General features: G+C 33.9%; 1 protein-coding gene across 1 annotated transcript in view; it reads right to left on the reverse strand.

Annotated features, from left to right (window-relative positions):
- LOC106876326 (lanC-like protein 2) overlaps positions 1-13326 on the reverse strand; it is a 20605-nt gene extending 7279 nt beyond the window's left edge. Inside the window, exons 1-7 of the mRNA XM_014924827.2 lie at positions 13038-13326; positions 8130-8247; positions 5973-6189; positions 5350-5491; positions 2743-2883; positions 2304-2486; positions 381-557 (exon numbers count right to left, since the gene is read on the reverse strand). Of these exons, the coding sequence (XP_014780313.1) occupies positions 381-557; positions 2304-2486; positions 2743-2883; positions 5350-5491; positions 5973-6189; positions 8130-8247; positions 13038-13112 (1053 nt within the window). The 5' untranslated portion in view covers positions 13113-13326. The remainder of the gene's footprint in view (positions 1-380; positions 558-2303; positions 2487-2742; positions 2884-5349; positions 5492-5972; positions 6190-8129; positions 8248-13037) is intronic.
- Between the last annotated feature and the right edge of the window lie 449 nt (positions 13327-13775).

Raw genomic sequence — 13775 nt, forward strand, 5'->3', positions numbered from 1 at the left:
CGGGTGGCACATAAAAGACACCATTTCGAGCGTGGCCGTTTTCGTGCGGGTGACACGTAAAAGCACCCACTACACTCTCTGAGTGGTTGGCGTTAGGAAGGGCATCCAGCTGTAGAAACTCTGCCAAATTAGACTGGAGCCTGGTGTTGCCATCCGGTTTCACCAGTCCTCAGTCAAATCGTCCAACCCATGCTAGCATGGAAAGCGGACGTTAAACGATGATGATGATGATGATGATATTTCAAACTAATTTCTCATCAAAGGAGTTATATAAAATATATAGAAAGAGTACAATAGCAGTGAGCATAGAAATATAGAAATTAAATTTTTCAATAATTCATAATTATAATTTTGATGGAAAAAAAAATTATAACACTTACCTTGCAGGCTTGATAAAGATAAGTCTGGTTTCCTGTGAGTTTGTACATAGTTAAAAAGGCATAAGCATTGCCTGCAGTACCATGACAAATGCCATAGCCTTTCCAGAGTAAACCTCTTTGCCAAATCACTTCAGCACATTTTGTAGCTGCATGCAGATATTTCTCTTTGCCAAATTTCTAGAACAGAACAGATGATTATTACACATATTTTTAAAAGAAAAAATATTTCGCTTAGACATGCTTACATAAACAATCAAATATATTAGTACTACTGACAAAACCCTGCCCTTTACAAAATGAATGTATTTATAGTAATTAGATATCTATATTTGATATGGTAGGATATTGCAACAGCATTCGTTATATGACAAAGGATTTAGGTACTTTCAAGCTCAATGTTTTAGTAATAAGACTGATGTAGTATGCAGTGGAACAAAATTATCTTACACACTCAATCTAGAGAAATGGACAGTAATTGAATAACCAAATTTCAGTAACATAGGTTGTCGTTGATGTTGAACCATACAGATCGGTCACAACGGAGCAGAGGCCTATGATCAAATGCATTACAGTTGTAACTAATCCCATTATTTTCTTAACAGACAAAGTGTATCTAGAAGTATAGTATCCAATGGTTCCTTTGTTTTTTAAGACAATAGGTTTGAGATTTGGTTGCTATTTTTAGTAGGTCAAGCAACTGCATAAAAACTCCTAACATTGACATCCAATGATGTTAAGATGAACTTAATGATTTAAAGGCATGAATTACCAGATAAAATATTAATGAACGAGGTTGCTGATCTTATTCGTCGTAGAATTGTTTCCAGAAGAAACCATTGAATAATTTTGAATCCAGAGCTGATGGTTTTATCAGTTGTAGAGTTATTCTCTGGAGGTTTGCGACATACCACAAACAGCTTCCATTAACAGCATTTGGTTTTAAAAGCAGAATTGCGAAACTCTCAAAGAGGCAGGGAACTAATGGATTCTGCAGTATTGCAATTTTAAACTAAGTATAAGGGACTACAAAGGAAGTAGTCTGAAAGATCCTTAATAAGAGGGGAATAAATTTAACATATGTCGTTAATACATATATGTATAAATAACCTCACTAGTTCTGGTGGCATGAAAAAAAAGCACCCTAAACACTCTGTAAAGTGATTGGCATTAGGAAGGGTATCCAGCCATAGAAACTATGTCAAAGCAGATACTGGATCATGATGCACTTATCCTATCAAACTGTCCAACCCCTGTCAGTATGGAACATCAATGTTAAATTTTGATGTTGATAGCGTATGTATGTGCCTATGTGCCTGTGTGTGTTGGGGGGGGGGGCATATTCCCACTGTTTTGAAATTCTATGTAAGCAATGTAAACAATATCACCATATGTACAGTATTGTGGGTTACATCTGTCACAAAAATATGTCAAGCCATGGAGCTGTTTTCTTTTCTCTCCTATCTGTTAGCAGGCACAAGCACTTTCACACACATGAATACATATGATGGGAACTTCTGCCTACTAAATTCAATCACAAAGCTTCAGTTGGCCCAAGACTATAGGAGAAGACACTTGCCCAAGGTGCCATGCAGTGAGACTGAACCCAAAACCATGTGGTTGAGAAGCAAGCACACTATCTAAAAAACAAAGGGAAAAATTGCCTGAAATCTCATCTAACATATGTTAGTATAAGAAAAGTGGATGTTAAAACAATGGTAAGAAACTTGATGATAAGGAACTATTAGTGATATTATAATTTCTTTTAAAAGTTTTAGTGAATGGAAAATATAAGTTGTGGTTCTTATGCTATTTTTTAAAAAGCAATAGCAACTGAGTATGAAAGCTGAGTGGCAATGTTATTACCCTGAGAACTTTGTAAGGTACTCACCTAAAATTATCAATAGTAATTAGAAAATATTTTACCTTATAAGCCATAGCAAACATATGTATCCAACCAGGAGCACCATGACACCAATGGACAAGTTTGTCAGTATTACTGCCCATAGAAGATGGACAGTTGCCAGAAGGAAACTGTATCTGAAGCATGTAATCAATGCTAGGCAGAACAAATTGTTCCAGTTGAGAATTTAATGAAGGGTCACGAATCTTCAATTAAAAAAAATATATAGTTAGTATGTGTGCATAAATTAGAAAAACTAACTTAATACGTAAATTACAGAAACATAGGATAGTGGAAATACTCAAAACTGTGGTTCTGACAGCTTTATTGAACACTATGATACAATATTAAACATAACAATATAAACTTGAGTATTGATTCAACACTGAATTTCAAAACAATATGTTTTATTTTATATTTTACATTACCATAAAATACAAAGATTTTACAACAGAAACATACCTGCATTAACATGAAAAATATTCCAGAGAGACCATGAGCAGCTCCAAAATATTTCTTTTCATGCCATTCATACATTAATGGGCATTTACTGCGTTCTCGGTGAGCTGTTTGTTGACCAGATTTTAAAATTTTCTGGCAAACCTATAAAAAAAAATTATAAAAATCTTGTTTAGATTTTCTCTGTATAAGCTTTGTTTTCATGTATTCTATCCCCACCAAGTCAGCTGCTACTGAAGTTCTACTCCCTAATCCCCATTATTGTTATTCTCTCCCTACCCAAGATAAAGATCAAAAGGCCCATGAGAATACTTGTAATTTATTGACATTAATGTTTTGGATGGTGTCTATGTATGTTGTAGTACTAGAATGTTTTTTGAATCTTTTGCTCCAAGTAGCCATGTTGTCTACTGTAAAGTATAAATTGCAAGAAAGTAGTTAGGACAAAGATACATAGAAGACATTAATAGTCTGAATAATTTTATTTATTTCAACAATAATACTCTTTGTTTTATTTCCTTAGAATTATATTTGATATTTGTCATTAAAAAAACACTGAGAACATAGGCTTAAGGGGAAAATTTTTCTTAAATATGCTTTCTCCTTCACATTAAAAGAACAACTAATATAGTAATTACGTTTTTCCCCATTCAAAGATCATGAGGAAAATGTAAATCAATTGTCATAATAATATGTAGTTGAAGGAAGTGTAATTAATTTAATGACGACATGAGGCAGTTAAATCATCAGAAATGGTGAATCTCACAAACAATTTAAACAATCTAACACAGGAATGAGAATGAGAGAAGCAGTGATATGTTGCATCACAGACTGGTCAAATCCATACCAGCATGGAAAAAAAATGATATTAAAATAATGGCAGTGATAATGTAGAAAGTGGTGGTGACAATTAGGAGGAAATGATGAAGAAAGACCATGTCTAAATTAACTGAAAAGTATCTAATTGTCTAAGAAATTTTATGTAAAAAGTTGCATACTGTATGTTGACTATAACCACATATATCAATGTTAAGTAGACATGCTATTCAATGACTTCATTTGGAATGAATGATAGACATACAACATTATTATTCAGTTTAATGAATATTTAAACTGAGAACATTAGCTGTGATGATCTGGATAACAAACTTATGATGATATTAGTGGATTATTATGATAACATTCTGGTATCATCTTATAAAGGTAAGAAATTAAATGAAATATGATACTATTAACTAAATACTATTAAATAACTAATACTATTTATACTATGAATAATACTATTATTTAAATGTATTATATTTTAATTTTTGCCATTAATGGACCCTGGTAATAAAATTTCCTTGTTTGTGAAATGAAAAACAATACCTTGAAGTATGTCTTTCATCATCATTTTACTTCTGCTCTCTATACTGGCATGGGTTGGATGGTTTGACATGATGCTAGCTAACAGGGGGCTGTCCAGACTCTAACTGTCTGTTGTGACATGGTTTTTACGGCTGGATGCTCTTCCTAATGCCACCTACTTAGCAGAGTGTACTAGGTGCCTTTTACATGCCACCAGCACGGATGCGTTTATGCAGCACCAGCACTGGCACCTGAAAAGACAACCATGTATGTGTGGAAGAGAGCGATTTTACTTAGCTTGACGTGTCTTATCAAGTACAGCAAATCACATCTCCCAGTACATTGTCATTTCCTCAGTAAGGCCCAACATCCAAAGATTCTTTCTCACCAGTTCGTCCCACATCTTCCTGGGTCTACCCCTTCCACAGGTTCCCTCCACTATTAGAGCTTGACACTTCTGTATGCAGCTGTTGTCATCCATACGCATCACATGACTAGTGCAGTCTTCTCTCTTGTACACAACATCTGATGCCTCTTATACCCAGTTTTCCTCTTAAATCATTTACAGTCTGTCATATGTGTACACTGACATTACCTATCCAGCAGAGCATGCTAGCTTCATTTTTTTCAAGCCTTCGCAAGTCCTCTATAATCAAAGTTCATGTTTCACTGCCATGTAACATAGCTGTATGCACACAGGCATCATACAATCTACCTTTCGCCCTGAGTGAGTATTCAGTAGACTTATATCTTCCTGCCATAGAATAGTTCTGACAATTATATTTTCAAGCAATATTTAAAGTAAGTTAATTATTTGGTGACCTCACTAGTGTTAGTGTCACATAAAAAGCATCCAGTACACTCTGTTAAGTGGTTGGCAATAGAAAGGGCATCCAGCTGTAGAAGCAATGCCAAAGAATACACAGAATATGGGATAGCCCTCTGGCTCATCTGTTCTTCTTGAACTGTCCAACCCATGCCAGTATGAAAAAGGGGATGTTAAATGATGGTGATGATGGTCATCATCAACATCATCATCATCCCTTCCTGTGAAATTTCTTGCATGTAAACATCACGAACTAATTTTATCTATACATCTGCACTCTAATAATTTTTTTATACTGCACCATACCAACCTTCATTCTAACATTTAAAACAACTGTCTTTACCTAAAGGAAAATAAGCATCAAAGAGATCAACATAAAGCAATTAATTCAAAGAAAATTAAATGAATTCTAATTTAAGAGGATAAGAATCTCTTACCTCCAGAATGAGCTTTCCATCAAGAGCATCTCCAAGATAATGTCGCACAAATATTAATGCATAAAGATAGCCTGCACGACCATAAAGCATTTCATCTGGGAGAGATTCATCTTGTATGACTTGTGGCATCATGTCACACAATCTATAAGAAAAAGTATTTTGCTTGCAATAAACTGTATGATTAATATATATATCACTACGTTATAATTGGATATAGAGAATGCTTAACTAGGGAATGTGAGTTGCAGTGAGTCAAATTACAAATATTCTAGTCTATGATGATTTATACACTGATATGTTCATGAAAATGGAAGAAATTAAATGAAATATACAATTAAATAATGTCTATTTTTTCATTGCAATGCCGATGGAAAGAGAATGTTAAAGGATAGAATAACACCAAAAAATACTTTTTAATAAGTCATTTAATGGTATATCTTGAAGTGAATACAGTCATATATAACAGTTCACAATATATTGGGCTAAAAACCCCTTGGATGAAAAAAAAGGCAAAAGTTATCTGCAGGACTCAAACCACATGTGTCCTTGGTAGTTCTCTTTGTATAAAAAAAATATAAAAGATAAAGATGGTAAAAAAAGTGAAATAAAATTATATGACTAACTTGCGGATACATTCTTCACTGCGACCTTCTTTACCAAGTTTACTGTAGACAACAGCTCCAATTGCTAGTGGTCCAGCATCTCCACAAAGAAATGTAAAACGATGTTCTTTCAAATGACGAAGTGGCCGTTCAAGTATCTCAGCAGCATCTCTTAGATGTTTGGAATCTCCTCTAGATGGTCCCGCATTATAAAGGTGAAAGTGTAACAAAGCTATTCCTGTAATGAAAATAACAGAAGAAATTTATAATTCCTCAGTAATAAATTACTTACCTTCCTTTAGCATTTCAGAATTCATAAGCAGAAAAACTTAAGGATATGAAACTCCAAAACACTGAAATCAGTTGCTCTTGAAAACTCCTCTAAAATATACAATAAAAATTGTCATAGAGTTTGACAGATTCTTCTGCAGGAAATTTTCAATAACTAAGTGTTTTTTGATGATGTTGAAAATGATATTTATCAAATAACCAAATATTTATGGATGAACAGATTTAACTATCAAAGAAAACTTGCATTTTCCTCCCTTTATGCATTTTACTAAGCCAGCATAGACTTGGTTTTTTTAAACATGGATATTTGCTTATTTTTTTAAGGAAGTGCATTTATAAATTGAATGCTATATCTACTCCCAATTTTGTAACTGTAAAAATGGAAATTCTTTATTTTCAGTGATGCAAACTGAAACAAGTGGTATTAATCATGTGTTTTGCCAGCATTCATAAGGCAATAATACACCTGTCTTCATGTTTGAGAAAATAAAATTGGAACCCACAGGTTTGTCCTTTCAGGTGCTGGTGTCACATAAAACATACCTGTGTCAGTGGCATGTAGAAGGCACCGAGCATAATTTGTTAAGTGGTTGGCATAAAGAAGGGTATTCAGCCATAGAAACCATGCCACAACAGACAACTGGAGTCTGGACAGCTCCCTGCTGACCAGCTCCATGTCAAACCATCCAACCCATGCCAGCATGGAAAGCGGACATATAATAATGATGATGATGATGATGAATGTAAAGATGCTGATAAATGAAGGTTTTTGCTGGAAAAAATAACCTATTGTATATCAACATCAGGACATCCCTAGAAGTTTATCACTCATAAGTTTCTACTTAGCTCTCCTGCAATGTGGCGCTTCTCTAATGCATACTGCATTACTGAAGGAGAAAATCATTGAAAGCCTCTATCTTTCAGAATTCTTGTGGTTTATGATCAAATCCAGTTACCTTTCTTTCAGGTCCTTTTCAGTGTGCTAGTGAAAGAATTAGTTCAGATCATTGTATACCATCTACCTGAATTTTACTGAATTATTGAGCCTGTCAACAATATGTCATATCAAACACAGGTTTGAAGTATTGCAAATAGAGACTGAAAGCAACTCCTTAAATACAATATATGATAATTTTGTCCATTTTCATCAACATATCACAGAAGAATGCTTTCTCATCAAGACTAAAATCAGAAATGCCCCATGGGAATCTAAAGCAAATCAGAGAGAAGTACAATTAACTGAAGAGTAACATCTAATTAAAGTCAAACAAATAGCACTAAATTCAAATAAACTCAACAAGATCTTATTTATACATACAAAACTAAACAAAGATATTTTAAAAATAAAATAGATTTGATTACATGCAGCAAAAAAAAACATTATTTTTGGCACAGCAAACTGCAGCAGGAAAAGAATGAATAAATACAAACTAAAAGCCATGAGAATAAATAGAAAGTAAAAGTCACATCCAGAATATTCTCAGCAAACCCCAGCAGTTTCAGATAGAGCCACAGAAGCAGTTATTAAATAAAAAGTACCCATGTTGGTGCTGCATAAAATGCCCCAGTGCTGGTGTCACATAAAAAGCATCTAGTATACTCTGTAAAGTGTTGACATTGGGAAGAGCATCCAGCCACAGAAACTATGCCAAAATAGACATTTGGAAACTGGTGCAGCTATCCTCCGGTTGGCATTCTCCTGTCAAACCATCCAACCCATGCCAACATGAAAATCAGATGTTAAATGAGGATGATGATGATATCAAACTTGGTGACTTCATATTAAGTGAGCTCAGACTGAAATGGATCCCCAAAATAACAAAAAATATATATATAATTAGAAATTTCTTTTGAAAAGACAAAATTTTAAAAACATTTTATACTGACCAGTAACTCCAGTATAGACAGTGAAGTCATTTTTATCCTGACTTTTCAGTCCATAATTTAATTTGCTCAAAAGACTTTGAATACAATCTTCCAGCTTTACAGAAAATTCTTCAGAAATCTGAAAATAAATTGAATAAATAATATCAATTCAATTTATTGTCATTTTATTGTAAAATGAAAATATTTGCCATTTAAGCAGCAAAAATCATTTAAACATTTTAAAACAAGAATATATGAAAATATGCAGAGTAATATCCCTCCCTACAATAGATACAAGAGCTGAAATTTTTAGTTGGGGGTAGTCGATTACATTGACCCCTAGCACTTCACTGGTACTTATTTTATCAGCCCCCAAAAAAATGAAAGACAAAGTCAACCTCAGCAGAATTTGAAGACAGAACATAAAGATGAATAAAATGCTTAGCAGCATTTTGTCTGACATGCTAGCAATTCTGTCAACTCGCTACCTTTACACAGAGTATTAATGCAAGCATAACACTAATACATGATGATAAACATTCAATAATGGGTGAATGATTTAACAATCTTAATAATTGTTTCTAACTTAGCTAGAAGACCAGAAATTTGGAGAAAAAGTTTAGTTGATTAAATCAGTCCCATTGATTAACACATTATTTTATTGACTAATCTCACTCTCCTAAAAATTGCTGGCCTTGTGCCTAAATGAAAAACAATTATTAAAATTATATTATTGTTATTAAGGCAGTGAGGTGGTAAACTGGCAGAACCATCGGCATGCTGGACAAAATGCTTAGCAGCATTCATCCGTCTTTACATTCTACATTCATATTTTCCACTAAGATCGACTTTGCCTTTCATCCTTTTGAGGTTGAAGAAATAAGTACCAGTTGAGCACTGGAGTAAATATAATCGATTACTCCCCTCCCCTAAAATTTCAGACTTTGTGCCTATAGTAGAAGGATTATTATGAAGACAGTAAGCTCACAGAATCATTAGCACACCAGACAAAATCCTTAGCAGCATTTCTTTCAGTTTACATAGTGACCTCAAATGGCAATGCGATCAACGTTGTCCTTCATCTTTTTGGGTGAGGTCAAAAAAACAGAGCATAGGGGTTGATGCAATCAACTAGTCACCTCCCACAAAAATTTCAGGCCTTGTGACAGTAGTAGAAAGAATCATTGTTATTACTGATTTGATTCAGGTTCATTCTCATTCCTGGTAGAATTTATGTGAGTAGCAGATTACAACCAGTAACCTTAGGTATTCACAAGCTTTCAATAGTCTTTCAAGTGCTTAAAACCCTCCTGATAAGCTTTCCTGTCCCTAAAAGGCAAACTTTCTGTAGAAGCTCTACAGGACATACTATTCTAACCTCCTTTGACCATTTGTCGACATCTTTACTTAAAATTGCCAAGGCACCAATTATTACAGGTACAACCTTCACAGTTTTCATACTCCAAATTCTTGCAATTTCGAATTATAAGGGATTGTAATTTTTTTGTTTTTTGTCTTCTTTCTTTACAATCCTGGAATCAAATGGATATGATAGATCAATTAATAAGCAACTTCACTTTTCCCTATCTATCATTGTTATGTCTAGTTTATTATTTTCTAGCTCCATTATTATCATCATCATCATCATTAGAAGACACTTGCCGGAGGTGCCACGCAGTGGGACTGAACCCAGAACCATGTGGTTGGGAAGCAAGCTGATTATAACACACAGCTATGCCTATGCCTATGTTTAAGTTATTATTACTTTGCTGTTACAAGGTACTGGTGTTGTAACAGGTTTATTTGTCCTTTTTCCTTGTAGATTCCATTGAGGTAAGGAGCACCCTTTGTTGTTGATGACATTATTATTGTTGTTGTTGTTATTAAGGCAATGAGTTAGCAGAATGGCTTACTGGCTTTTTTTTTTTTTTACTTTATCCTGAGTTCAAATTTCAAATTTGAGGTTAATCAAATAAGTACCAGTTGAGCACTGAGGTCACTGTAATCAATAAGCCACCTTCCCCAACATTTCAGGCATGTACCTATAGTAGAAAGGATTGTTATTTTTATTCTGTATAGAGGACTGATGATATGCAGACATGCTCTGAAGCTGCAACATCAGAAATTCCTTGATGTTGAACATGTGTAGGCTCCATTTATTAGGCATGTTTTTCTCCAGCCCATCTCTTTGACATGGCTGCAGTCCCAAGTAAAGTGCAAACCAAGACAGGGTACTTGGCACCTGGAATGTTGCCAGGTGGTACTCACAGCCCTCTCCCAATTGGGTAATGTGGTAGGTGGAAGTCATGATAGTGTTGTAAAAAGGATTACTGGTGGGCAAAAGCAATAACATTCTCAGGGAAACTCTAAGCATCGATAAAAATCAACTGGCTGGTCGTGCCATCAGCCAAGGCAAAGATACCATTCTGTGCACACTCACCCAGTTCTGAGCATTGCTGACTTGTGGAGTCATGCAGAACAGCTACTATTCTTTAATCAGGAAGGGCAGGTAGTTTTCATCTCTGTTTTATAAGCCTTGGCAAAAGGGGTTTTGTAGAGAACAAGAAAAAAAAAGGGGGGGGTGAAGACAAGTACTCTCTTCTTTGGCTAAGCCATCATCAACTTTTTCAACTTTCAATGAAAAGGAAAAATGATGGTAGAAAAGGAAGTGTTGCCCCTCAGCAATTTTATTGGAAGGTGGAGAAAGTAATGAACCAGCCTGCTCTGTGCAGATGACTGTAGATTAGAAGAGAACTGGGAGAGGGAAAACTCTTAGTGACCAGGGTGAATGTGGTCTATGTAAGTTTCCACAGGTAGTCCTTGGATGTCGCCTTTGCATTTTTTAGGAAATTTTTCAATTTTCAATTTCTTTTTATTTTTAATCTTACTAGTTTATGTGGTTTTTATGTAAGCACAAACTGCACCATCTTTGATTTTTTTGTCAATACTTATGGTTAGTAAAGAAAAGAATTATTATCATCATCATTATTATAGATTACATGACATATCAAACAGAAAAACTACTGAATAATCTTCTTTACAATAGCTTTTTTCATGATTTTACAGCAGTTGGGCATGATGAAGTAGAGTAAAATCTTTATTGAGAATATTTTTTATATGAAGAGAATTGCAATAGACAGATGTTGGACATAGATTACTAGTAATGATTACCAGACATTGAATAATAAATTGACTTTGTTGTCTTGTGTTGATTTGCACAATACATTGGGATTACTTTCAATCAATAATGACTGATACCAGATTCCAGCACTAGCCCCTTGTTATGTTCCACTTTTCTGACAAAATTTCAGTAACTGAGTTAGGGTTACATTTTTAAAAGTTATTATAAAAAATTATCTTTCACACTTGTTGTTTGATTTCTTCTTTATTAGGAAGAAAGGCACAACCAATAATACAGATTTCAAATTTTAGTACAAAGTCAGCAATTTTAAGGAAGGAGGTTGGGGTGGTAAGTTGATTACATCAACCCCACTCTTCAAATGGTACTTATTTTATCAAACCTGAAAGGATGAAAGGCAAAGTCAACCTTGGTGGACCTTAAACTCAGAACATAAAGACCCAAATGAAATGCTGCTAAGCATTTCGTCCAACTTAATAATGATTCAGTCAGCTCACTGCTTTAAGTTAGGCAATAATAAGTCTTATCAAATTCTTCATTCTATTTAATCTTAAAGAAAAACTAACCAATAAAGTGTCATCTGGGAGCAGTTAATCAAGACAAAGTCAGTAACTAGACATGAAAATTCAACATTTTCTAGACATGTCAAAACGAGTGATAATTCTTCAAGCTCATTTTAGCAATCTTCATTTCTATGCCTTCCTTTATCTTTGTAGATTTAGAAATATTAATAATAGGTGTATAAAAACAGTTGTAATATTTCTTATCTAGCATTTTTTTAAAAACCTTTATATGATAAGGTGTCTATAATCAAAGCATATACACACGAATGCACAAGCAAGAAAAGATGCAGCCACTTTTTTAAAGAAAAAAGAACTAAATAAATAATTGAATCGAAAAGTTATCGAATATAAAATATAATCATTAGAATTTAAGATTGATGGCAAAGATTCTCATTTTCTTAAAAATCAATACAGTAAAAACTAAATGTTAGTGTATGTATCTATGTATGTTAGTGATGCGGAACGAAAAAAATGACGTTTCAAGGAAGAGCCCTTCATCGGAAAAGAAAGGCTCTTTCTGAAACGATAATTTACCTCTCCCCGTCAGTAAAACTGATTCAGAGACGTTAACAGTCTTAATTCTCCTTTTATATTAAAATACAGGCTAAACATTAAACAATATACACTCATTTACATGTAAATCTCAAATATACACACAAAAATGTTTTTGTTGTTTGTGTGTGTGGGTGGGTGTGTGTTGTTTTGTTTTTCTAATTTAAGTTGTTTTTTTTTTGTCTGAATAACTTTTTCTTACACTCGTTTCTGTTTCTTGTTATGATAATAAATTTCATAAAAAGTGGGGGGGGGGGACACACGAAGTTGTTGAAAACAAGGCGCAAAATATATGAAAACTATTCGACGATTGCTATTATACATGCAACCGTTGTGTTGATATATTTTAGTATCAGACAAAATAAGAAAACATTCTTTAATCAAACTATTATCATTTTAGCATTGCAATTGTCTAACAATAACCATCTCATTTAAAGTTTCAAAAAATTATCCTTGGTTTATATTTTCAAAATATGTCATCTAAGATTCAAACGTAAAACTGAATTTTATTGCAATATTAACTGAATATTGACAAAATAATAATTAATATATATCATTTGTTGGGTTATTTTCATTTTACTAAATACATGCTTTATATTCGATAACTAAAAATAAATATAAAAATGAATTGACTAAAAATAGTTTCAATTTCCCAGATTTATAAAATTATTTTACCTTTCCCTGGGGACTAAGAAGGTTCTCTCCGTGGTAGGGAGGAAAGGGATTTGGGAATTCTCTTCGCTCGACCATTTTTAAAGTTCAGTGGTTTTAAGCACACTCAAAAATATTGATTAGTGGATTGTACTGTACGCAAGAGGTGTCTGAGAGAACCACACTTTTAAGGGTCCTGCATTGAATGTATTCCGTAAAACATTCTTTTTTAAAACAGATATTGTTGTGCTTTCGGTAACAATCAAATAAAACGTCATATACATCTGCGTATACATATGTGTATATACGAATAACTATATACAGATATATAAATATATATATGCTTTCGGTGCAAATGGTTTTGTTATGCGGTGTCGTGTTTTATAATCCTATAAATAATAATAATTGTATTTTTATATAAGCTTGAAGATTATGGCTATCACCGTACAACGACTAAAGAGAATAGTCTAATAACGGGGCATATACGCCCTCAATAGAAAAAAGAAGGCTTTCCTATCTCTGAAAGAGAAGCACACTCTAGGTTATAGAGCAGTAAAGTAGTTAGATAAAGATAGCTATGGCCGGTCTCTGAAGTTACCTAGGCTTTCACATCTACAAAGCGCTTAGCTTTACAGTGTCTCTTCAAACCCTAATGGCCAGTGCCTTATAAGCTCTCTTCAAAGTGGAAGAAGAAAAGACCTCATGGCTAGTTGTTGAACACACAGACAAAGGAGAATGGTTAAGCACCAGTGATTGTCTCCT

Source organism: Octopus bimaculoides, chromosome 1 (genome assembly GCF_001194135.2).
Source record: "Octopus bimaculoides isolate UCB-OBI-ISO-001 chromosome 1, ASM119413v2, whole genome shotgun sequence".
Classification (NCBI taxonomy): domain Eukaryota; kingdom Metazoa; phylum Mollusca; class Cephalopoda; order Octopoda; family Octopodidae; genus Octopus; species Octopus bimaculoides.